This window comes from Epinephelus fuscoguttatus, linkage group LG15 (genome assembly GCF_011397635.1).
Source record: "Epinephelus fuscoguttatus linkage group LG15, E.fuscoguttatus.final_Chr_v1".
Lineage (NCBI taxonomy): Eukaryota > Metazoa > Chordata > Actinopteri > Perciformes > Serranidae > Epinephelus > Epinephelus fuscoguttatus.
In genome coordinates, this window is record NC_064766.1 from 25,925,670 (window position 1) to 25,952,306 (window position 26,637).

A 26,637-nucleotide genomic window follows, 5' to 3' on the forward strand; every position below is an offset into this window, starting at 1 on the left:
GTATTGCGAATTTTCGCACTGAATAGAACATTATAATGCATCGTAATCAGCGTGCAAGGTTTCTGTGTGTAACAATTTTTTTCGGATGACATATTTAAAAAAGCATCCCAAAACAAGGGACTCAGTGTGAAAAGGCCTTTAAATTACAGGGCCTTTTTTTGTTTGTTTTTGTATATAAGCATATAATTTGTAAGAAATTGATACTATTTTACAAAAACAGAAAACCACGATGGAGATGGATTGAGGGCATGCATAGAAAATCGCATTATATTTGATTTAACGGAAGTTCTTCTTTGAACATGGATGAATTTCCAGGTGGCAATCAGGCCCCTGCACCCCATGGGCCCCAGTGCACCACCGTCTATATTCACGCCCCTGCCTACACTTTAGAATTTGCAGTACACAGTAATCACCCATGTGCACAACAAACAAATGCCTGTCAAGAAGAAATAAAAATAAAGGCAAAGTGCTGCAAAAGTCAACAACATTAGTGTAAACAATACATGAGCAGAGTACAATATATCCAGGCTATCATCTTTGTTGCGAACACTGGGGGAATTAATATGATTATGGATTATGTATACAGCTAAAAAAAAAAATATAAATAAATCTGTGTAACACACAGATTGCAATGATGATGTAAGCTTGTTGTTGACTTTCCCAGTCTGAATGACTGAGCAAAGGATAGGGGGTGGGGTGTCATTAATCCATGGCTAGTGATGACCAGCCAGGCAGAAATGGGGTGTAGTGGGGGATGGGCGAGGACACTGTTGTTATGACTGGTGCTTGGCTGCGGGACAAACTTCCAGAGGCCTTTTCTCCCTATTCCATCTCATTGGTCCCTTTCAACGAGGAAATGTGGCTCCATTTTGCTGTGAACCTGTCAAACGGACCGGCAGCTAATATTTAATCAACGCTTGAGGGCGGCTTTCACCTTTAACAAACCACGAGGTGTGTGTTGGTGCTTTTGGGTAAATAGGTTAGTCACCGATATAGCTTTTATCCTAGTTCTGCTTGGTGTGGCTGTTGTTGTTATATAAAGGTATACTAGCTAGTCTTGTTACATAAGTTACCACCACTACGTCGCCGTATTTGGTCGTGTAGCCGTTAATACATGGCGCGGTCGTCACGGTTAATCGTTACATTGAGCTTTAGCGAGAGGCGCTTTGAAATAACAGTAGTTACAGGCAGCTCATTTTCGCCTGCCGGGTCACCTCACTGTGTCGAATGTCTGAAGCCTTTGCTGGGCTCTTACCGCCTGGCTTTAGTTTAAATATTATAACCTATCGATAGTTAATACATGTGCGCAAACGATCTGCCTTGCAATCGATTAAAGAGATAACATGGTCTGACTTGAGACACAAGAGCTGTGGAAGATCTCGTCAATTGAAAGGTTTTGTCCAAGTAGGTGCGAGATTATAGCAACACTGTCATTAGCCTAGCATGCTAGTGTTAGCCACCTAGCTAGGTCGAGAGTGGCTGACGAGATCACTGTACTCGGCAAGAAATGCTGTTTCAAAGAAGCTAACTTATAGCAGTCAGTCGCTTTGTAGAACAGCTAAACACATTGCTAGTCAATGTAGCATTAGCTGCATTAGTTTGGTAGCTGTTAACTGTTGGTGAGCTGGATTAAATAAATGAGATGTTAGACCGCGTTGCCTGACTGGCATGTGCGGTGACGGTTACAGCCGCCGCCAATGTAAAACTAATGTTAACTCGCATGTTGGCTAGCATGCTAACGTCCCGGAGCTCAGATGGGGCATCGCGTAAAAATGGGGTGTAAATAAACGGTTAATTGCAGTAGTTTACGAGGTAAATAAGAAGGCAGAAGTAATGCGTTTTTACTTGATAAAAACGTACAACAATAGTGCAGTTAAAGCCAATTCTCATTCCCCATACATCCACTCATTGACCCATGACATGTGGACAATTGTCAGCTTGTGAATTAAATGATAGTTACACTCTGTAGATAAGGCGCTGCTATATAGTTTATCTTTCCAAAGCTTTGTCAGAAAGACACTTGATTCAGACTCTCTTACAGTATGAAGTGTATTTTGAGTTATACGTTGGCACACATTGGTTACTATGCTTATAACAGCATGTCGGTTAACGTACACACTGTAGTTTGTTGAGCCCATTCAGTCGCCACCGTGTGTGGGGGATGGGTAATGTATTTCCGCAAGTATCCTGCCATGCTATCTTGCAGATTTCGCTACCGGCAGATTAGCATTGTGCCTGTATTTAACTTGCACGAAATCAATGTGACCTGGGGAGGAACAGCTGAACCAGGCCTACAGTCACACAGACGGCTTATACTCTGAAATGGCCACTTGACAAAATGAATTGCTCATTTACTGTAGCTACACTCAGACTAAAAACTGTAGTCCTTGGCCCCAGATGGCTATCCAGTACCAAGAGTAAGATGTTGGTTACTATTGTAGGCGGCAAGCATTTAAAATTTATCTGTACTTACTTAACTGACATGTCTGTTTGACTCTACAAAAGCATACTTGCCCTTTAATTACTATCCTTCAGGTATAGTTACACCGCACATAGCATAAATATCCACAGGCTGTTTTGGCTTATTACATTGCTGACCCAGTTTCTTTCATTGTTTAGTGACACGCCCCTTGGTTCATAACACTTTCCTCTGGCTGCCTTTTCACCCACTAGCTGACACGCAGCTGCTAAAATGTCTATTTTAATTAAGGTAATTTGTCACAGCACTGATAGAGAAGCACTATCTTCTGTGGATTTTTGGCACGGCCTACATAGATCCTGTGTTGCTAAATAAGGATTTAAACACATATGAACATGTGCGAAAAGTCTTAGTGCATTACTTGGAAGGTTGGGGCAGATTACTAAACCACAGTTCATGGTGGGAGGTGGTCTGAAGTATAAAAAGTGTGCCATGGAGACAAATTACTGATAGTAATATACCAATTTAAGACGCAGAATGTAATAAAATGTTAACATTACGTCTGCAAGTGATTTCACTCTGATGAACAGTGCAACCTACGATCCAGATGTGCTGCCCACGCCTGATGTCACTTATGTATAATTCAGAAGTTGGAAGAGGTGCATTCAATTTCTTTTCTTTCCTCTCAGGGGCCGAGAGTTCTTGTTGAGGACAACGGAGCCATGATGCACATCTGAAGGCACCTCGATCACATGGGTAGTGTATCTCACTATTTAATGTCACACCTTTGTGTTTTTTCCTTACTTGTTTGTTTTGTCTGTTGCTGTGGCTGCAAGCTATATTGCAGTCTGGCAGATCACTTTGCTATAGCAAAGCGTCAGGAGTCATATAGAGAAAGCGGTGGCTGTAATTTAGCTTTGTATTCAGGCGGTGGGAGAAGGTGCAGGAATGACTCAGGCAACATCCACACTAATATGTTTTTGTTTAAAAACTCATAACTATTGCTACGTTTACACCCAGCGGCCACATTACGTCAGCGTTTTGGAACCTCTAAGATGGAGACCTTTAAAATGCTGCCAACCACTTTTTAGTTTGAAAACTCCGGGGTTGCATTTTAATCCTGGATGGGCATAAAGGTAGACCTCTGGAAAACATGACGCAGACATGGTTCGTTTCCAGATTGGGTCTTATCAGTCATACTTGGCAAGTCAAAACATTATGGCTAGGTACCTTCTTGTGTGGGTACTCCTTTCTCCAGCAATTGATGAGGCTCCCAGTACCACTCTGATATGTTGCTGTATTTGCTTTGCAGTGACTCCCAACCTGTTTTCCGCTGCCTTAATTGCCTTACGCAGTGTTCACAATACAAACAATAAAGCAATAGCATGACCTGCTACAGTTTCGCAGAGACGTTGTTAAATTGTTGCTCAAGCGTGTGTTAGGGTAGTCACGTCGTCACAAGCTTGTGTGTATCTGCATCTAGCAACAAAGCAGCTCAACTTCACTTCATTCAAAGTTTGTATTTGGTCATAAAAGTATCTCTGCTTCTGATTAATGCCTGAGCCCCATTTTACATCACATTTCACCACCCCATCGCATCCATGTGTGCACTGTAATATAAAGAACGCTAGAATACCACCAGCCAACTTAGATAAATAACATAGTACTACCGCTAAAAACAAAAACATATGATTGGTTTATGCTTCACCACGTTATTTGAGTGCTAGAAAACATTCAAGCCCATACATCTTTGACTTGTAGCGTGTCACAGCCGTGCTCAGCGACAAGTTTCAGGCATCAGTTTGTTGCTCCAAGTCACCGGCTCCCATTGATTATAACTTGTAGCCTGTTGCTGTGTCACTCATCATGTGAACACAGTATCATACTCATGTTTCTGTCAGTAGCAGTTCCACCTTTTCATCAGTCCAAGCAAAGAAATCTCTGGTCTGAGAGAGAGAGAGTAGGCAATTTGCTTCCTGTTAACACCCGCACGAACATGCCCAGTGTACGTGAATGGCCATGTGATGTGTGTTTTCAGGCGTGTTAGTATTAACGGAGATTATTTCTGAATTGATGCTAAAACGCTCGTGTGTGCGGACATTGTTTTTATTTTAAAACAAAAAAATATTGCTGTGGATTGTTCTCAGTCAAGACCAACAAGTTAGTATTAGACATGTCCCAAAAAAGGGTTGAAACAAGCGTGAGTTGTCGAACATGTCTGTTAAGCAAATTACGCTAAGTCAAATGTTGACCTTGAAATGACTCCAATAATCCAGTTGTTTACAAAGTGGTGGCACTTTTCAAGAGCTCTTATACGTCACAACTAGAACCGTTCACTTGTAAGGAAATTCCTTTATGAGCTGAGGTTACGGGTAGAAGAAGTGATGGTTGTGGTTTCGCTTCAAGAGAGTGAGCTCTTGATAAGAATACATCCTACTAGAAGTGGAACTGAGGCAGACCGACACCTATCGATGAAGGACGCACTCTGCTGGTGGTATTTCGTTTTCATTTTGAGATCGAAAGGTTGGTTTGAGTCATATGTTGGTGTGGTGGTTCCACTGCTAAATACATGTACAGCACTCGAGGTTTGGAGTGTGGCAGTGGTTCAGTATAATTTGTTTTTCTGTGGAAATATGTATCATATGGGACGCTGTCCAAAACATAAATATGCGTCTATGGAAAAAGCAATGGAAACAATGGCTTTAAACCAAACGTATGTTGGTAAAGAGCTTTCAGTGCTTCAGTGCTTTTCAGTATGTATTGGGGTAGGTCCGCAGAGTGCTTGGTGTCTTGGGTTGACTTTCTGTTTGTGTAGCTGACTCATTTGAATGTTGTGTTTTCACACCTGTCTGAACTATTTAGAAATGTTTGGTTGGTTGTCAGGTTGACTCAAAGTCCATCGGTATGACATGTTGAAATTCTAATACCAGATTTAATGCAGTGGCTGAAAGGAAGACAGGAAAATCTGGGGAGAGAGCAAGGCAAAATGGGACATAGACACCAACCATGTCAAGGATTTATAATTTAAAAGATTCACTAGTGCAGCCAAGTTTTTAATTTCAAAATTCCTGTGATCAGTTGCATGCTAGGCCACATAGCAAAGTGGACTTTGTACTCCGTTAAACACCATTCAGATTTATTCACCAGTGCTCATCATTGACAAGAGAGTCTTGCTGCTTGAAAAGTCAACTTGAAGTTAAAACGTTTTCTGACCAATCAGATAAAATGTTGCCACTTTAAACAAGACTGTACCAAATGCCCGTCTCAGTCAGTGATCTGTACAAGAGATGCAGACTCACTGAGTGCGAGGCCTACGTTGGCACGGTTCAAATGTTGTCTGGGCTTCTGGTAATGTGAGACTAATGTCAATGAGTTTAAAGCTCTCCACTTCTAGCTGCTTGAGCCAATCTTAGTTTGACAGACAGACGGCTAATTCATAGCTCCGAGTCTTTGGGAATAATAATCATGAACTGTTAAGCTGATGCACTTAAAAATTTTTGTAGCATAGACTTTTTGTTTAACAACTATACTGATAACTTGTTTAGGTCCACTTAGTTAGCTGCTAACTGGAATGTCCCTATGGGTTCTTATCTCGTCCACAGCTGAAAATATTGTGATGTAACATGATAGCACGATTCAGTCAGGTGAGGTTATGTCATTTGCACGTTGTGTAACTCTCGTGTCAAGTTAGCAGCTGTTTATCTAAGCAAAATGATGCAGGAAGTGATGTGTCCATGCTCTCGATCAGTGCTGAAGTTATAATATAGTAAGATGTTGGGTCAGCCAGATGAATTGTTCAACCTATTCTTGTAATGCTGGCCTTACACAAAAATACTTTATAAGCGATTTTACTGTTGCAGACAACAGTCCGAGCTGTTTTAAGTCAGTCTTTCTCTCATCTTGACGTTAGGACAAGTACGACACATTACGACACGTCTCTACTGGTGCAAATACTGAAGTTCATTGCTGTTAATAGTAAAAAAAAAACAAAAAAACACAATTGCTGCACTCTACAGCACTAAACAGGAAGCAGCAAACTGGTTAGACAGTAAACGTGGAGGGGACTGTGGGGCTGGCAAGAACATGAACAAGTCTTGGTTCTGCTGGACTGTGGAAAAGATATAGAAACTGGTGGAGTTGTGGAGTGAACACGAATCTGTGTTTAATTCCACCTTGTCGTCGGTATCTGATCCACCAAGCAGCACTTAGTTTAGTGAGAAATCTTGCCTTTGGAACAGTTTGCTACTGAAACAGCGCAGCTAACCAACTGAGGCTGGTGGCGAGTTGAGGCGACAAAATCCAAAATGTAAAGTTTGTACGCAGACACGGTTTATCTTTATGTATTACACCGATGCTGAATTACCAAGAATATTGTTGGCATGTGACACCTTTGGTTTTGTGTTTCCAGAGTAAAGTATCTGTCTTTCATTTGCCTTTTTTTAAGTCTGTCATTTGATAAAATAGTAACACACAGTGCACAGTGAATCCAATGTGTTTTATTGTTCCATTCCTTGTGTAAATTCGCAATGTGAGACAAACTGTAAAGACACATTTGCTTCCTTGCTTCTCTTCACTTCAGTTACCTTCCTGGCTGTCACCACTGCTGACGTCTTGCCTTTAACATTGCGCCTAGCTGTATAATGATTTGATACTGTGAGGCTATTAAATTTCACTCTGCTATAAGCATCATCATCGCTGTTGTTCATTTCTGGATAGGCTAACATTACCTTCCCTTTGTTTGGGAAGACTTCAAGAAAGGTATTTGCTTACAAAGATTTCCACGTCTTTTTCTTGCTGCTTCGTTCTTCTCTCTTGTTGGGGATGTATGTGACCTGAGGTTACGCCATATTTTTGTCTCTACTTCTTAGTAAACCAACTCTTCTTACGGATGTAAGAAAAGGCATAAAATTGAACCAGTTTCAAGAGCTGGGAAATAATAAAAGGAATCTACTCGTAGTCTTGTAAATAGTGACAATGCAAGATCCCCAGTCTTTGCAAATCTTTTAGTGTGTGACTGTAAACTTACATTCTGAGAGGGCGTCAGACTTAAGTCTTTTCAAAGTCTCCTGGTAGTGTTTGGCAGGCACAAGTGAGCTCTGACCCTGTTCACCGCTCCTGCGTCACTTGCATAGTGATGACATTTGCAGGCACCCTTTCAAAACAGGCTAGTGTCAGATGTGCATGAGTGCTGTATCAACATGCTTGTAGTGCACCATAACTACACTGACCCTTAAACAGAGTGTAATGGAAAAACACAGCACACTGTAAGAGCATGAGTACAGTACTGCTGCAGTGTAAAAAGCATGTTTTGTTTGAAGCATGCTGTGTTTTCTGCAGTGTTATTGTTATTGGTCATTTTGTTCTATTTGTCGTGCTTCAGTGTGAAAAAAAACGCCGTCAGGACTTTCTGAACACCTTGTTATGGATAGCTGAAGGGCTTCTACTAGATTCCAGGCCTCTTGGTTCAGTTGGTCTTGGACCTCAGCCTCTGGGATGCGGCAGGAGACATGTTGACTTTTTCAGCAGGCTGGCATGATGGAAACAGTAGAGGTTCTGTCCCCCGTCCAGATCCCCTTGTTTATTTCCACAGTCCCATTTAAACAGTGCGGGTTCTGCATGAATAAATATGGAGCCGGGACTCAAGCACTGTAGGATCTGTTATTGCTGAGGTTTAAAGCCCATCTATTCCAGACGTTTTAGTCCAAAATACCCAGCCTGCCCCATGAAGGCGGCTGGTAATTATTTCCAGTTGTAGGTTAATGAATGGAAACTGGTGCCCTGCCTAGAGCCAGAAGGCTTCTGCCGCCAACACAACTAGAGAGGAACGAAACATCATTGTATCAAATGGCAGATCACAGCTTGTGTTCACCCGCTTCTCTCTGTGGAAGTTGCAAGATCTAGGTCAGGCAAGGTGATGTTGTTTTTAACCTCTTCCTCTTCTCAGTTTTCACGGTGTGTGCCAGTTTGGTAGTGAGCTACGTAGTTAGCTTGTAGTGTAACACCATCCTCCGTGTGTGTGTGAGAGAGAGAGAGAGAGAGAGAGAGAGAGAGAGAGAGGGGGGGGGGGGGTTGGGGGGGGCTCTTCTTTACCCTTGGCTCTGTGCTCCTGCATGTCATCTTACTGTTTACTATCATCACCCAACACTTGAGTGATGAAGAAACCCTTCTTTCAGCTCAGTTCAATAATGTGTAATACCACCAATTTAATTAAAGCTGCTCTGTGGTTTGCTTTTACAGGCTCCTATCCTGTGCTGACCCAATGGTTTAATCACCAGGACTAAAAATGAGCATAAGCAGTGATGAAGTCAATTTCCTGGTTTACAGATACCTGCAAGAGTCAGGTAAGTCTTGATTATCTGAATGCAGCTGCGAAATGCACTCGTTCTCCTCCTTCAAAGAACATTTCAAATGTCATATTTCACACTGCTGCTCTGGACTCTCTGTGACCGAACTTTGACTCCGACCTACTTCCCAAATCATCTGTGCCTCCTCCAGGCTTCTCCCACTCAGCGTTCACCTTTGGCATAGAGAGCCACATCAGTCAGTCCAACATCAATGGAGCCCTGGTGCCCCCTGCTGCCCTCATCTCCATCATCCAGAAGGGTCTGCAGTATGTGGAGGCTGAAGTCAGCATCAATGAGGTCAGGCTCCATCTTTAAATCCTCAACTACGAATTAGTGTAACCTTACAACACGCTGGCAAGAAGAGGTGCACTCTCAGCGTTAGGATTTGACTCAAGTTTGTGTGTTGGTTTGTACAGTGCAGTGAATTTGGTGGGTGGTCTTAAGGATGATGTAAGTAAGGCATGTTGCGATGCCAAAAAATTTAGTAGTCGATACCAAAACCAGCGAATTTCGACGATCCTTGCACTTAAACATACACTCCTTTATTTAAAATGTTTAAATTTAAACAAAACCAGCTGTAACTTAAGTTTAACTTTAAGTTACAGCGCTGTTACATCCACACACCCGAAAGAGAGGAAAAGTCTGTTTAAATCCTGTTTACTTTAGCCATGCCAACACAAACTCGCATGAAAAGAGTGTGATGAGTAACCCTTCACTGGAAAGACAGACACTGATCACTTCATTTAACGTTTAATAGAAATGTATATTTGGAAATGAATTATTTGCTTTGATTGAAGTCCTTGAAAATGAAAAAGTAGCGCCTGGAAAAGTGAAGTCTTTGTTTGACATACCTGCATGACTGTGAATATATATATATAAATTTTCAATGTGCCCCCTTGTAGGACGGGACCTTATTTGACGGGCGGCCCATTGAGTCACTGTCTCTGATTGACGCTGTGATGCCAGACGTGGTCCAAACCAGGCAGCAGGCCTACAGGGACAAGCTGGCCCAGCAGCAGCAGCAGGCGGCAAGCAGCGGCAGCAGCGCAGGGCCCCAGGGAAGCACCAAGAATGGAGAGGGCGCTGCCAACGGGGAAGAAAATGGATCCCACGCCTTAGCCAGTAAGCTCGCTCACGGTTGTAAACAATCTCTGAATCAGCTCCTTAAGAAACAGATGGCTGACCAAATTCCAGAAATGTTTCATGTTCTTATGCAGGATGTTATTCCGGCGTTAAATGCGTTGACATAATCAGATTCATGTTTATAAGATGCTGTGTAAGCTGTTTGGCATTCAGCCTGAAATCTGGTTCTTGATATAACACCAGTGAATGGAAAAAAAAGACTTGAGTTATACGAAGGAAGGCGGGTTGTTGTGACCTAAATACATAGCAAAGTATATTTTGAGGAATGAGCACTAACTGTATATATGATGGTATATAATTTTCTCTTTCACAATTTCCATATAAGGTGATTTGGATGTTCTTATTGGATGGAGTCAGAGCTTACCACCTCTGTTTGTGTGTGTTAGCTGTTTGCTTTTCTCATGACAGCTGCAGTACATTTGGATTTAGTTTTGTGTGAAATGTCTGCGGCTTGCTGGGTATTACATAAAGCTACTCTGGTGTTTTTCTAACAGCAGCACATGTGTTTCCTCATGGTTTTGTCCTTCCTGTGCAGCACCGTCACCACGTCTTTACTCACCTTTTCCCAGCACACAGTTGTTTGTTTGTTTTAGCGTAAAAGGCAAAATGTGGTTTGGTTGTTCTCCCTCAAAACCTCCCTCCTTTTCCTCAACATGGTTTAATCACAATGGGGCCTCTGAATGAAATTATAGAGTGCTACTGACGGGTAGATCCAGGTTCTCACAGCCTACAGACATGTCCAACATTAGCACCTACAGTGTCTCACATGGGTTGATTACTTGTATTTTGCACACTTCCTGCTTTAGGACAAGCTGTGGTTTGGTGAAAACACTCACAGTCATCCAACAACAAGCACAGTCTGCTCTTTAATTCCACAGCTGTCAGCTGTTCCGGCTGGTGTTCACTCAGCGCAGTGCCGTTTACTCGAGGCTTGTCGAGAAACGGTGGCATCGCCATTCTGTTTGAATTAACAAGATCAGACGATGACGTCACTGCGTGCTGCTGTGAGGCTGGCCTGCTTCATAGGAAATTAGATGAAGCTCTGTCATTGTTAAAATGAGAGTTTGTTAATCTTGCAGTTCTACCCAAATAGAGGCTATGTGTGGGGAAACACTGGCTATTCATTTCAAAATTAATAGGCTACTTTACTGGGAGCGGTGATTCATCACGTCTTGTTTACACTCCATTACCCTTGAAAATTGCATCACATCCTCTTAACCTTCAGAACAGTGGGACAGCAGCTAATGAATCTTGTTATGTAAAGTTTTAGTTAAAGGTTTCGTTACTCACTCCTTCCTGTAGATCACCACTCAGAGATGATGGAGGTGGACCGGGACGTGGAGATCCCCCAGAGTAAAGCCATGGTCCTGAGGGGCCACGAATCTGAAGTTTTTATCTGTGCCTGGAACCCAGTGAACGACCTCCTCGCCTCCGGGTCAGTATCTCCACATCATCCCTCACTTCCCATAAGGGTTATATCATGGAAAAGTGTCACTCTCCAAAACACCTCCAAAAGCACTGGTTAGCAGCAGCGTTTCTGTGAAGTGCTGTAAAGTTTAGTTGATTCAAAACACACATTTAACACACATTAAACATGGCTTAATAGACATTTTCAGACACAAGTACACAAATCAGCTTCACTATAGCTCGCAGCATTCACAGACAAACACTTGTGTTTATCTGGACACATTTTCCTCACAAATACAACATGCTAATTTTTTCAGTACAAGTCTATGGCATTTTACATTGTATAAATTAGCCTAACAACTAGCAGACCTTTTCGCTGCTCATACAAAACCAGGGACAACAGCAACATTTAACAAAGGTAATGTTATCAAATTTGGCTGCATTACAACTCACAAGGTTCACTGACAAAACTGTCTTATTCACTTACATATGAAATACGATTATCTGGCCAGGGCCTCTCTGTAACACCACAGTGCTTCATTCATAACAGTATGTTGTGTCACATATTACCTTTTATCAAAAAATTGCAGCTCCAGCGATTTAGATATTGCACTCGGCCATATCGGAATTCTGATAATATTTTATAAATTGTGCAGCTCTGTCCGTCCGTCTGTCCCATTCTTGTGAACGGGATATCTCAGGAGTGCCTCAAGGGAAATTCCTCAAATCTGGCACAAGCGTCCACTTGGACTAATGATGAACAGATTAGATTTTGGTGGTCAAAGGTCGCTGTGACCTCACGTCTAGTAGGATGTCTGTTTTTTCTACATCATAACTCAGAAACAGAAGAAAAGACATTTGGTCAGATACTGAATTGGTGACACTAATGTTGGGTGTCCACCTTGAAACTGTGCTGAATGTATAGATCTTCTGTTGATGTGTAAGAAGCATCCACATTTAGAGTTTGAAGCTTCTCTGCAGCAGCATCCATGCTTGAAGCTCTGTTTACTGTCATGGCTACATGTGAGTGTGGACAGACATGGATGTAAACATGACTGGTTGGTAGAAGCATGCAGCCGCCAGGCAGTCATGTGGTGAACATTTAATACAAATGCCTTCTGAATGATAGCCTTCAGTTATTATGATTTGACAATACGCAGCAGCAAGTGTTGTAATAAGTCCTTACTGCTCTGTTTGTGGCCGTCTACTCATTAACCTACAAGGACTCCATGATTTAAAGCAAAATCTTTATCTCTTGTTGGTCAGGGAGCTCATTTAAAAACAGTTTACTTTGTCTTATTCAGGAGAAACCTGGGTGTGTGAGGAGAAAAGGCTTGTTTTCCTAATTTATCAGCACTAAACAAACTTTTGTTGACTAAAGTGGTTGTTTCTCCAGTGTCATTATACCTCTCCTCCTCTCCAGATCAATGCACTCATGCAGCAGAGTCTCTCACAATGAAGTGTTTCTTAAAGAGCAAAGCATGTTTCACATTATTACTGTGATGCTGGAAATGAGACAGATTTTCCAGTAACAACTAATGACTGAAGGCTTATTGTCCGTAGAGAACAACAGATGACTCAGCAGTTATTAGTCAATCATGGCTCCACTGATAGATCCGTCAACTGAGAGGGGTGAGCCTCAGAGTGACTGCTGAGTACAGTCTTTTATTCTTGTTCTGTGAGTTAATGGTGGGCTTGTTTGTCGCAGTTTCACCATCTGTAGCAGTCTGCACTGTTTGATCAGATCACCTCAAGAGTGGCGTTGGGTTCTATTAATGCTATGCATCTCTAAGCTGATTGGGCCAAACAGCAAACATTACATTTCACTGTTTTCTCATTTAATATTGAGGGTCAGATCACGCAAATCCCACAGCTTTGTTCGCCCCAGTTCAAATAAATCCTCTTGTTAGATGTCTGTACCTTAATAATCAGAATAATAGCGCAATAAGAATATAAATACCTCATGTAGCAACTTCAATCACAAGAGACTGGTCTGATCTGAATGAATTTTCAAGTAGGTACATTACGTACATACGTCCGGACATTTTTCGTCATGTTTGTTACTGTGTTGCCTACCTTTGAGAATCCGGAAAATATTAACGCCTAATAACAGTGTAGATGCTTAATCTGATCGTTTCGCTGTGGTTGGAATAAATACATTCTTCCTGCACATGTTGGTGACTCATGGGGGTAACGTAGGTGACGTAGGGGATGCCTGCATTGCACATGCTCCAACAGATGTCTGTGTGTGCATCCCTCTGCTCATTTTGACAAAGAAATCGTTCATAGAATAAAACAATATTTAGTGCTCTGCTAATGGTACCTTCTTTTGTGAGTGCCCTGATAAATGTAGGAATCATTTGATTTCAAAACCTTACGGTATTGATATAGGCTGTGATGTTGAGTCGCTGGACATAACGATCATTTTTTGCTGCCAGTAGCAGTGGCCTGCATATATGATGTTAAGGGAACATTGGTAAATTGCAGCGTCTATCGATAGTTTGCATGCAAAGTCTTTTGGATACATCTGTAATTTGTAGCTACAGAAATAACCTGGGTTACACTATCAAATTATATTAACAGGTGAAACCACTTCTTCTCCTTTGACAGTTTATTAATTGAATGAATTAAAATTTTCTCAGTTAAGCAAATCAGACGCTTCACTTCCATTTTACGCAAGTCAAAAATGTCGTATTCTGATAGAATGGTTGAGACTTGTAAACACATATCTTATCGAATCACCTTATTTAGCGTCCACGTTATTAGTTAAGTTGTAATCTATAATCAGAATGATTTCAATCTAATCAAAAAAATATTGCCAGTGTAACTGCAGCTATTGAAACAATCATCTCCTCTGATGATGTCATTTTTATGTCTCCTCCCTGTACTCCTCAGTATCTTTGGCTCAAAAGAGGCACTGCATTTCTGAGCAGTCAGAGAGATGAAACACAAATAAAACAGATATGGTTTGATAAAATGCACCAGCTGGTTTTTTACAGGTCGCTTTGTGTCAGATCCAGCAGCAGTAGATGGTCTGGACTAAAGTAATGAAAGTCCTGAAATAAGCTATCAAGGTGTGAGAAATAGGTGTGAATATGTGAGACAAAGTCATTACCCCCTCACTCATCCCAGGAGAGGCTTTGTCTGACTGTAAATGGCCATTACCTTGAGCCATAATTAACAGTTAAGTGTAAATCCATAACATTAATTTCCTTCACAGCACATGGATCGAAGCCTTTGTCAGTAGAAAGAATTGATTTAACTTAACCAAACAAAACTTAATCAAGGACCAGAGTGATTCATCATCTTTCTAAAATGTCATCAAACTTTCTGCTGCCTTAATCAACAATTTAGTGCTCGTTTATAAAAGCGTCCAACCCCGCAGCAGTGAGTATTGTATGCATACTGTATATTCACCAGTCCTGCTCCTGAGCATGAGCACACGTCTCAAAGTAAAACTGAAATGGAGGAACAGTCCTGGTAACAGTCGAGGGCTGCGTTTGGGTCCACGTAAAAGTTAATGAGTTTTGTGCTTGTACAATGTCTTTCTCCTTTTTCCTCAACAGATGATATGAAAAGGTTTGATAGAGATTTAAAAAGATATTGGATATGATACTGGGTTCAGGTTCGATAAATTGCTTTCAAACCCCAACTCTACTCAAGAGCAGCGATGGTCAGTTTTATACCATTACCAGTACTGATTTTTAGAGTCGAAGTCATGTTACGTGTCTAACGTTAAACTGTGTGTGTGTGTGTTGACTCGGGCAGCTCCGGGGACTCGACAGCACGGATCTGGAACCTGAGTGAGAACAGCACAGGCGGGTCCACCCAGCTGGTTCTGAGGCACTGCATACGGGAAGGGGGCCAGGACGTACCCAGCAACAAAGACGTCACCTCACTAGACTGGAATGTGAGTGTGTAGTTGAACAGTATGGTTGTGTGTGTGTCTGTTCCACTGAGTGCAGTTTGGAGTAATCTAATCTAGTGCTCTGTGTGTGTGTGTGTGTGTGTGTGTGTGTGTGTGTGTGTGTGTGTGTGACCACTACTTCTGCTAAAGGCATTCCTTCCAACCAGATATATGGGGGCGAGTCACTCCCGCGGGGGAAAAGGCTTTTTATGCTGCTCAGCTGCAAACTATTTTTTCCCTGAGTAGTACAAGTCTGTACACAACGCCAAATCAGCACTAATATTTTGTCTGTCATTAACTATTTACTCCTTAATGCGAGTCTCGTTGGTAAACAAAGTGGAATATAACTGTGAAATCAGGCCCAGCGCTGCCTGAATGAGTCTGCATCGAGGCTGAGAAAGACTAAATGCATCTTACTTCAGACGAATGAGACTCATTGCTTTCTTTCTGTCGTAGTGCAACTGACTTCAAACTAATAGACTCATTGCTTTCTTTCTGTCTTTCAGAGTGAGGGAACGTTGCTAGCGACAGGCTCGTACGATGGCTTTGCTAGGATATGGACAAAAGACGGTAAGATCGCAGCTTTACAGTGATGCGTGGCAGTTTTCCAGATAGCAGGACATTAAAACATTCCCAGCCCTCTATATTCTATTTACAGTCACCTCAGCATCACTTTTTAGATCATGGTCTTTTTTAATGATATCGTTTTTAAGGATTTTAGTCATCAGACATCTGAACCTTAAGTTTCAAGAGAAACAAGCTGAGTTACTGTTAAAGGCAGCTAGGCTCATATTTCTTCCATGACTCCCTGGGACATCCTATGTCAGCTGAAAAGTATCGGAGAGTCACTACCTTTTAACATGAAACTACTTTTTTCAGTGTTTTTTATCAATTTTAAAACCCAGATCTATGCGTTTTTGAGAGGAGGAGAGTTCTGGGGTTAATTTGGCTCCTGGTAAAAACACTGAAGGAGTCCCAGCCTAAAAACAACGTAAGTGGCACCTCAGCTAGCAGTCTCTCCTGGCGTCTAGCCACCAAAGAGAGTTACGAAACACAGATTTTTGATGTGAAACTGCTTTATTCAGTGTTTTAAACTATATCAATCATCAGGTCTGTTTGGAGAAGGAAACCCCCTCATGCATCAAATTGTCCTGTCTAAAAAATAAAATAAAGCCTAAAAAATGAATTGGTAATGGTGGTTGTTTAACAGTTAAGACAACAACTCCCATGATCTTACGCCTCTTAACAACATCATCAAATTCTATTTTTGGTCATTGATGTATTTGAGAGAACCCTAGCCACAGAAGTTTTTTCGTCTCCCAAATCGGTCAGGCCCATGTATTTATATTTTGCTTGTCGTGCTCTCAGATATGTCTTTGGCTATTGAAATTATGTTGACTGGAAAGTCCTCCTTTTTCTGAACAAAATGAGATATGGCACTCCAAGATTCAATAGATATTTGATTGGCGAAACAGGCATTCTAACCATTGATGCTTATGATTCAAAAGTGCAAGCTACCTGGGAAAATTGCCTCGAGCCATTTGTAAATAAACTCTGAATTACCCATGCACTGTTTAGTCTATAATTTAGCCTAATGCATGAACATTTTGAGGAGAGAAAACACCTGTCTTTATACCGCTGATTACAGTATGTGAGGATGGATGTGATGGCTTCCACAGTTTCAACAAGCATGTTCATATTACCCTTTAACACACACAGGCACACACTATTCTCACTCAGCAGGACATTGCATGCACTCCAGGAAAACACTGCTTGGGTGATAAAATGTTTCTGCTCCTTTTTTAAGCTCAGTTGGGTTTTTTAATACTTGCAGGTAACCTGGCCAGCACGCTGGGTCAACATAAAGGTCCTATATTTGCACTCAAGTGGAATAAGAAAGGAAACTTCATTCTCAGTGCTGGTGTAGACAAGGTAAGACTTAGCTTTGACTTATAGAGGTGAATAAGTTTGATTCATGCTTTTTTGGATTACTCTGTGAACCCTGCAGCTTAATGCTTATTCAGAGTTTCCACTTTAATGGTGCAATATGTAAAATACATTTATACATAAAGACATGCCAAAAGGAAATGTTCATAATATGGATGGTGTTCAGACCACAGAGAGGTCCATGCAGACATCATGTGCTGTCCTCAGTGTGTACCTGCATGTCAGGGTCTCCTTACACCTACATCAAATGTTACAGAGTGACACATGAGAGTGATGCTTCTCCACCAAACATCAGATAAGACACGCTGCGTACAGACGTTGTTCAACATTACCATCTAGTGTACAGAAGTGTAATGACACACACAGTGTCACCTTCAGCATTCATTTTAATGCCCGAGCGCTGATGTTTGGGAGGCATAAACAGGCGCATGTGTGTGATTTATTAACTTCCCTGTTTATCCTACTTCATATTATTCAGGTCAACTGAGTGTGACTCGCAGCTTCTTTAAAGCAAGAACACATTCTCTGTATTTTATTTATGTGATGTTTGTATTGATTTCCTCACTGGAAGGAAACTAGTTTAGTATAAATAATGCAAATGTCCTCCTTCACACAGACCACGATTATTTGGGACGCCCACACGGGAGAGGCGAAACAACAGTTTCCTTTCCACTCGGGTGAGTGACAGGAGTCAGCTGGATTGTTCCACATGAGGCTGCATGCACGAGTCTTTTTGTTTTTAGACAGATGTTACCTTTTGCTGAACTACAGTGAGACCATTGTGATGATACACTGATGTTATTGAAGTCCTTTCACACACTGTGACAGATATGTTTGACTGCCTCATTCAGCCCGAGTTATCTTTACACATTTAGACACTGTTCAGTGTGTATAAGCATGACAGCGACCCTGAATTGAATCACAGTACTGTAAAGCCTCACTGCTGCAGCTCTAAGCTCTGTCTCTGCCTCCCAACAGCACCTGCTCTGGACGTAGACTGGCAGAGCAACAACACGTTTGCCTCCTGCAGCACGGACATGTGCATCCATGTGTGTAAGCTGGGTCAGGACAGACCTGTCAAGACCTTCCAGGGACACACGGTGAGACGGGACTCCTGTGTGAGCGCTGCTTTCTCACACAGGGAGGGAAATGGAAACCCTTCACTGGCCAAACATGCTTCTTAAAGCATTGTAGGATAGTTGATGTGAATTCTGTCACTGTAGCTTCTGATGAAATTTAGTAATGGTACTGAAGCTGGGGTAGGCAAATACAAAAAAAATGAGACAAGAAATAGCAAGCAAAAGTTAGCCACCTCATGGTCCCTCTGCCTGTGTGGACTGTTTCCTAAGGAGAAGAGCAGGCAGCCGTTTAGGAGATGGACCTTTGGTCGGTGGCTGTAGCAGCCGGAATTCGGCCAAACCAGCCAGCAGCAGCGTCAGGTCTAACCTTTGTAACAACAGACAGTTTGCTGATCTAGCAGGTAGGAGTTTGTTCTGGCTGGATTCGAGTTGCTGCAGCTGCTGACTGGGGGTCTGTCTCCAGAGCTGCTGCTCACTCTCCCCTCAGCGAGGTGGTCTGTAGCAGCAGGGAGAGAGGCACTGGAATTACTTGAGATTCATCACTCTTGCTACTGCTGGCTACATAAACATGAACTTGACACTGCAGCCATGACCCTTTGGCTCTGGTTAGCAGGAAGTTGAACTATTACCAGCATTTTCTCTCCATCTCTGAAACACTTTTCTAATATTGACCAGTTTTATTTATTGTCAGACTCTCTTTTTGATAAGTCCATCTTCCTTTTTCGGGTTGCTTTGCAGTGCAGTTTCTCTGCAGGATTCTCCACCATTTAACCACGCTTTCACCAAATGCACATGTATCTGCCTTGTAGAACAGCCCATAGGAACGTCCTCTCTCTGCAATAATTTGTGATTGGCCAAAGTCTCCCGTTTACAGGCTTTCTAAAGCCTGTAAACGGGGCCAAAATGAGGTGCTCAAGTCTCGTCTTCTCCCAAACCAGTTGAATTCCAACATGCTCAAAGTTTACTGTGGGATTTTGCCCAATGACGCCAAAATAAAACTGCCTACCCCAGCTTTAAAGCATTCATTCACAACTCAACAATTTATGTCAGTGGAAAGCCTCCTCGCAACTGTGACAGTCTAGGACATATATCATTGTAATGCCTTGAGATAAATTGGCATAGAAGTATCTATGTATACATATATGTGTTCATCAGTCAAATATACCATTTTTTGTTGTCTAACTCTCATCTCACTCACTGTAGAATGAGGTGAACGCCATCAAATGGGATCCCACTGGCAGCTTATTGGCCTCCTGCTCAGATGACATGACACTGAAGGTCAGTCCACATAACCTGCACATGTGACTAAGATAAGCAAAAAATATGGGCCTTCATAATCGGATAAATTCCTGATTGCATGTGCATACTAAGTAGCTGGTTTCTTCTTCTCTGGCATAGATCTGGAGTATGAAGCAGGACTCGTGTGTCCATGACCTCCAGGCCCACAGTAAAGAAATCTACACCATCAAGTGGAGCCCCACAGGCCCCGGGACCAACAACCCCAGCGCCAACCTCATGCTGGCCAGGTGAGCCCACAAAGCAGCATCTGAACATCATAAGCAACAATCATAATGCTACAGTGAGATGAAATAAACACTGCTCATGGTATCTTATGCCCTTAAATCAGCAGTTTCCACTAATTAATGATGCATTTTTCCGTAATTATGAGGTGATATCAGGATACTTAGATAACCCTGATAAATCTGTCTTGCTTAATATTTAATACCTTGAACAAGTTTTCTGTCCGCTGCTCTTCTCAGATTTCAGCAGCGCTCCCATTCCTCGATAGAAGCTCGTCAATAAAATATTTGACACTGACCTCAGTGCTGCTGCTCGTATAATAACCAGGTTTGACTTGCCATATTAAGTTTGACTCGAGCTCCGATAATAACGTCTTCAGAGCCAGGTCTGGTTCCTCAGTTGAACTCACATTTGATGTGTTTGTAGCCGCTGGCCGACTCCGACTGGTGTGAGTCACCACACTGCCAGCGTCAGTGCTTTTCAGATGCACCTGTAAAGGATGCCACAGTCGCTTAGCTGACCCTGAGGTATAAACACTGGGTCGAGCAGATCAGAGCGGATCTTACCACCTGAACAACCCGACAGGGCTGTGCGGTTAATATTTTAACTACTTAATGACCCAGAGACAGAGGAGGACACCTATATGACAGACAGCCTCTCCAGTGGTGGAAAGGATCAGCAAACTTCCTGTTTTGCCTTTACACAGAACGTTTGGTTCAACATCACGAGCAAACAGCGGCAGCAGCGACTAAAATTTAACACAGAGCAGTTTACCCCAACACCTGCTGGTAAATAGTTAGTCAGGGTTCCCACACGTTTTCATGGGCAAAATTTCAAAACCTTCCCATGACTTTTCAAACTTTAATTGAAGCTCCTAATTTAAAAAAAAAAGTGTATTGATATCGGTATCAGTTAGCGGCCAAATAAGTTGATGTATATCTGCATATCAGATATTGGCAAAAAATCCAATATCATGCATCCCTACTTTTGGACTTTACAACAGTCTGGAGTTTTTGGAGATGTTCGGATCACACTAGTCAGAAACACTCCTACGCAGCCACCACTGGAGTCTAATTCTTCTACAAATAGTATAACAGTAGTAATATTAGTTTAGCCTAATCTAAACCTGCAGCTGCGCAGACATAACGGGTTTGAACAGAATAAATAGACACTAAAAAAAGAAAAAAAACAGCAGTGTGTCACTGTTGATTTAGACTTTGAATATAAACATTATGAATGAAGCTTCTAACTTTTCTGTGCAGCTCTACAACCCTAAAATCCTACCGTGCCTGAGCAGAACTGACAAACAGGCCACCATCCACAACATGACTGAGAGACAGTGGCGTCTCTGCGTTCCAATAGACGATAAAAATAAATCTGATTGAAATGGCCGTGTCACGTTGGCCTGCCAAGATATCGTCTCAGGTGATGCATAGAGTGGAGAAACACAACATTCATGCAGAGACAAGTCACTAATTAGGTTGTTTCCTTTAATTAGTGCTGCCATGTCCGGCTGACACACTTTATCTCACGGGTGTCGTACATGGCAGTTAATTTAATTGCAACATGACTCCTGGACACTGAGCGTGCTCCTCTTCCTGCTCCCTCTCTCCAGCGCATCATTCGACTCCACGGTGCGTCTGTGGGACGTGGAGCGCGGGGTGTGTATCCATACGCTGACCCGCCACCAGGAGCCCGTGTACAGCGTGGCCTTCAGCCCTGATGGCAGGCACCTCGCCAGCGGCTCCTTCGACAAGTGTGTCCACATCTGGAACACTCAGGTGTGGGATAAAACTTCTAACCACAGATATGCTCATTAACATTGTACTCACACTAAGATGGCATAAATACATAGGATGATGTTGCCAACGTGTGTGTGTGTGTGTGTGTGTGTGTGTGTGTGTGTGTGTGTGTGTGTGTGTGTGTGTGTTTCTTCAGACGGGTGCTTTAGTCCACAGCTACCGGGGGACAGGAGGGATCTTTGAGGTGTGCTGGAATGCCACAGGGGACAAAGTAGGAGCTAGCGCGTCAGACGGATCGGTGAGTTTTTCTGCCTGAGCACTCCATCACACACTTCATAATCACTAAAGCACTGCTGAATGAAGCAGCCACTCACACACACACACACACACACACACACACATGCACTTCAGCCTCTATGTGCAACTTCCACACCAGACTACTGACCCAAGAAGTTTGTGCGTCAGCCGTGTGTATTAAAGGTCTCACCCCAGTAAGCTGAAACCATAAAATGCCTCTAGTAAGAATCAGGGTTGACGCTAAGGTCAAACTTGGTTCTGCTGGTGGAAAAAAGTGTTTGACTTATGATGTGCGGCTCAGTCATATGAGATTGTTGACTCATGTAGGCAGCAGTGTGTAGTCAGAGTAGTTTTTATTTTTAGTTTTAGTTCAGTGTTAATTAGTTTCAGTATTAGTTTTAGGTACATTTTTTTATAATATGGGGTGTGTGTGTCAGCGGCAAGATTTAAGAAGTGCAGCGTAGTTATTACAGTATAAACACAGCCCTTTATGAAGGCACTGATTCACAGTTATGGAGACATCCCAGTCTCTTAATAACATGCACCAGTGCCTCCTCATACTTGTTGTGTTGACAGATTTAAAGACATTTCATGTATATATATATATATTGTTTTATTTTGGTTAGTTTTGTATATGCACAACCTTGGGTGACTGTGGGAACTTCAACATCAGACAGTTTCAAACGAAGCCTCAAACACTGAATGAAAACGTAATGTATCACTTTGTGTTGCAGTGCCATCAGTCAACACTAGAGGGAGCCATTAGGTTCTGAAAGATAAAGTACTGTTCACTAAATAAGCCATCTATAGGTTGTTAATAAGAAGTGTATGTAATTAACACCATGAACAGTTGCAAACTATGGGAAAATATTCAGATGTCTTTTCACTTTTTTTTTAACTTATTTTAGTAATGACATAAATATTTATATTAATAATTAAATGCACTCATATTTTTGGGCTAACTTTCTACATGTTAAAGGAGTACATCACCAACAAAATGACCATTTGTTTAGCAGTTAGTAACGCTGTAGCAGTTAGCATCTTCACTGAACCAAATCTACAAGCACAGACGTGGGTGGGGGAAGCAGCAGAACTATTTTTGCCACCTCAAAAATTAATATGAGCATAAGTGAACACTATATTTGGAATATTTTCCACTGCTGTACCTTACACAGTAACTGATTGAGGAAGCCGTAGACCTGCAACTTCCATGTTCTGCAAAGAACAATGACTGTTTTTGTCAAAGACATCTGGTGACTATGAGATAGCGACTTCAGTTCCCTGTCTCAGAGAGCTGTCGGACGGCACAATAAAGCGGTGAAAATATTTTAAATGTAGTGTGCACTTAAACTGATTTTGTTTTTTTTTAGGTGGCTAAGAACTAAACTTGTTGAGGAAGCATATGCTCAGCGCTGTTTCATTTTACGTACAAGACACTGGGGTTTTCTACCCAGACGTTGTTGTAAACAAATTCTGTGGTTCAGTCTTTTTGTGTGAAAGGGAAAAAAATCTGAGCTCACTGTTGATAAATGAATCATCCTTCCTGCGGCTGCCAGTAAGAGTCCTTGTGTGGCAGAAACTGAAACTTGCGGCAGAGGAAGTAGATTTGTCTGTAATGGTCTTCCTTCCTGTTTTTCCAGGTTTGCGTATTAGACCTGAGGAAATGACACACGTCTGGGGGAGCCATGGACCGACTACGAATGTGTACATAGCCAAAATGACTGACTGTCCCTGCCTGTCCGCCACACTGCTGTAGTCCCATCAGATGCCATGGCCCGCCATTACCGCCAAATGGAGCGCCCCTCCCCACCATCCTTCCCGTCATATGTACACATAAGGACCACATCTTCGCCGCATACAGTTGCGTCAGGCACACATCAGGTCTGTATGGACACCTGCGTTACTCGCACAGACCTGCAGGAAAAAACATTTCTCTGTCATCACACAGTACAAACTCTCCGGACCCGTCACACGCAAACCAAAACACCAGGATTCTTCTCGCTTTCCTCTTTTTATCCTTTGTACCAGAATCTAAAGATTTTTTGTTCTCTGTTGGTGTGTGCATATTGCATATGTCAGCATTTGGTGTCCTGTGGACATTGTTGTTTTGAATTTGGATTTTACTGATATCTGCGGGTTTTATACAACATGTGGGGTGGGAGAGAAGAGAGGGGGGGTTGTCTTTTACAATGGGTGTTTAAAGCTGTTCATTGGGAGATCCATTCATCCACGTCTCGGCAGTCTTTAAGGTTCAAAAATGCAGATGTATAGCTTAGAAGATAAAAATGGTTTATAATTTTGTCAACTCTATTTTTATCCGATAGGTTTGTTCCATTTTTTTAACAAAGTATAAAGCAGTTAATCAAAGGCTGAACTGTCCTTTGTTTTTGCAACTTTTATCCTCAGAAATGGTTTTCAGGTGTTCACAATTCATCAGGTTAACATAGAGCTCTAAAGAATTCAAAACCTCTAGGCTGAAAGATAATCTTACGTAGCTGTCGATCCCATGTTCTAAAGACATCAACGCTGATGTGCAGTTGGCTTCAGGTTTACATCGCCGACTTCGTCCCTGATCTGTGTCTCAAGCTCAGGCGGCGGCTGTGCTCTTGTGTCAGTTGTGAGGTAACGTGGCACAGGAGTAGCTTGTCATCTGGCGTCGTCGCAGCTTCTGGGAGCTGTGGGGAATGAGAGAGAGATTCGGGAGGTCAGGCCCATAACCGCTCGCATCCATCTGACGTGAACGATTAGTTGTCATAACTGTGCTCATCAGGACGTCATCTGCAGTATCACTTCCTGGCTGGAGTTCATATCACGGTTTGTCATGTTGAGAAGTCGTTCGCAGCGTCTTAACGGTCCAGTGTGTGGGATTTAGGGGCATCTACTGGCAGAACTGGAATATAAGTGTGTTCTCACGTTCATAATCACCTGAAAATAAGAATCGTTATGTTTTTGTAACCTTAAGTTGAGCCGTTAATATCTACATAGAGAGCAGGTCCAGAACAGACAAACCAACCACTGGCTCTAGATAGGCCCATTCTTGTTTTTGCAACAGCCACCGTAGTTAGCAGTAGGACTACCCCTGAAACTGAGACACAGGGAGCTGCCTGGAGGAAGAGAGACTGCCAGTTCAGGCTCCGACATGACGTTATCTGCTGCCTTCTGCTCAGAAGTGGTGAATTTAAAGCTCACAGCAACTTAATATGATACAGTTACTGGCTTTTGTTTGATATCTATTGTCGTCTCACATTTCCATCATTAGCGTAGTTAGCTCGTTTAGTTTATTACGTGAACGTTGCTGTCACCCTGCTCATCGTGCTGAACCCAGTTCAAACTCTATACGGAGAAGTCTCAGCTGGTTGCAATCTGCCACTAAATCTTTAAATCTTACACACTGGACCTTTAAAAACATTCTGACTTTCACTTTGTAACGTGTGCAGCTTTTATGTCCAGCAAGTACACACTACAGTCTCTCTGCTTTAGTTTGTCGTTGCCTAGCATTAACACACACACACACACACACACACACACACACACACACACACACACACACACTCTCTCTGGAGACAGGCTGCGTTCAGGCCTATGCACGGATAGACGGCGCTTTTGTTTGTAGTGTTCAGAATTGGCGTTTTGAGGCAAGTCTGTGCTTGTTGTTGAAAGGCAGACTCGCAGCATATGACTTGATGTAACATGGTATCTGCATATAATATATATATATATATAAATATATATAAATATATATCTGTGCTATCACAGGGGACTCTTTTGTATGCCACTCGTACACTAAGGGTGGATTTTAAAGTTACTTTTTGAAGACGCTTGAAATACAGTATGTGATGTTGTCGTGCATCACAAAGGGTCGTAACCATGAGGAATGGTTTTTTATAAAATACCATTAAACAGTCATAGAGAAATAAAAAATTTAAAAAAAAAAAACGAGCAGCCCTTTGATGGGTGTTTTTTTCCTGCACTTTAGACTAAAAATGGAGAAACAGGGAGGTGTGTTTATTGAAGCCATCGTAGACACACCTAATGAAAATGCTCTTAAATCAGAATTGTTGCAGAAAGTGTGCAGTGGGTGAAAAAAGGTGAACAGTGTCCTGTCCGACTCCTCGGGGTACGTCAAAGTCGAACCAAGCCAACTTCATGGCATTCCAGGTCTCATCTCGCAGCCATAACCAACAGCTAACAGCTTGATACACACACACAGACACACATACACACACACACACACACACACACACACACACTCGTCGTCAGGACATTTCAGAGGTTTTGCTCAGAATGTTACTTGTTTTAAAAAATTTTGTACTGAAGCTAAAGACTATTTTGAAGTTTGCTTTAATACAGTGATTGGACTGTACCACAAAGACACTATTTCAAATGATGTCTATGACAGTGGAATGGTATTTTATAACGTTTCGTTTTTAGATGATAAGCTTTTTACACTGCATTCAAGTGTGTTTGCTATCTTTTGTTCCTACCGAAAGTACTAACGTTAATTCTATCTTTGCTATGTCGGAGAGCCCTTGAAGGTTTTGTACTTCTCAAAACTTTTGTAATTCTGATTTATTTGTAGCTACGTACACGAAATGAACAAACGAAGAAAAAAAAAGAAATTATAAAATCTGGATTTAATTGTCATTGTATTATAACACAGAACATGTAAATACCAATTTGCAGATTTCTTTTTGTTGTGTTGTCTTTGCCCTCACCTACATTGTACTCTCTTTCTCTCTCACTCACATGGTTGCGGTCCGCAGCCTCCTGATCTGACTGTTGTAATATCACTCAGATTTCAAGGTCTAGAATAAAATCTATTTTGATAATA

General features: G+C 42.1%; 1 protein-coding gene across 3 annotated transcripts; it reads left to right on the forward strand.

The window, feature by feature from the left end:
* Nucleotides 1-743: 743 nt before the first annotated feature.
* tbl1xr1b (TBL1X/Y related 1b) lies at nt 744-26,637 on the forward strand. 3 transcript variants are annotated; one of them, XM_049598422.1, is made up of 16 exons: nt 744-951; nt 3,109-3,175; nt 8,657-8,760; nt 8,915-9,060; nt 9,666-9,885; nt 11,209-11,341; nt 15,082-15,223; nt 15,727-15,790; nt 17,055-17,152; nt 17,784-17,844; nt 18,146-18,267; nt 19,450-19,524; nt 19,645-19,772; nt 21,383-21,548; nt 21,706-21,807; nt 23,447-26,637. In XM_049598422.1, the coding sequence occupies exons 3-16, from the start codon at nt 8,703-8,705 to the stop codon at nt 23,471-23,473; spliced, it is 1,542 nt and encodes a 513-aa protein (XP_049454379.1). In that variant the 5' UTR covers nt 744-951; nt 3,109-3,175; nt 8,657-8,702; the 3' UTR covers nt 23,474-26,637. The 3 variants fall into 3 exon arrangements, with proteins under 3 accessions (XP_049454379.1, XP_049454380.1, XP_049454378.1); XM_049598423.1 differs by lacking the exon at nt 744-951 and adding an exon at nt 1,199-1,408; XM_049598421.1 differs by lacking the exon at nt 744-951 and adding an exon at nt 1,199-1,404.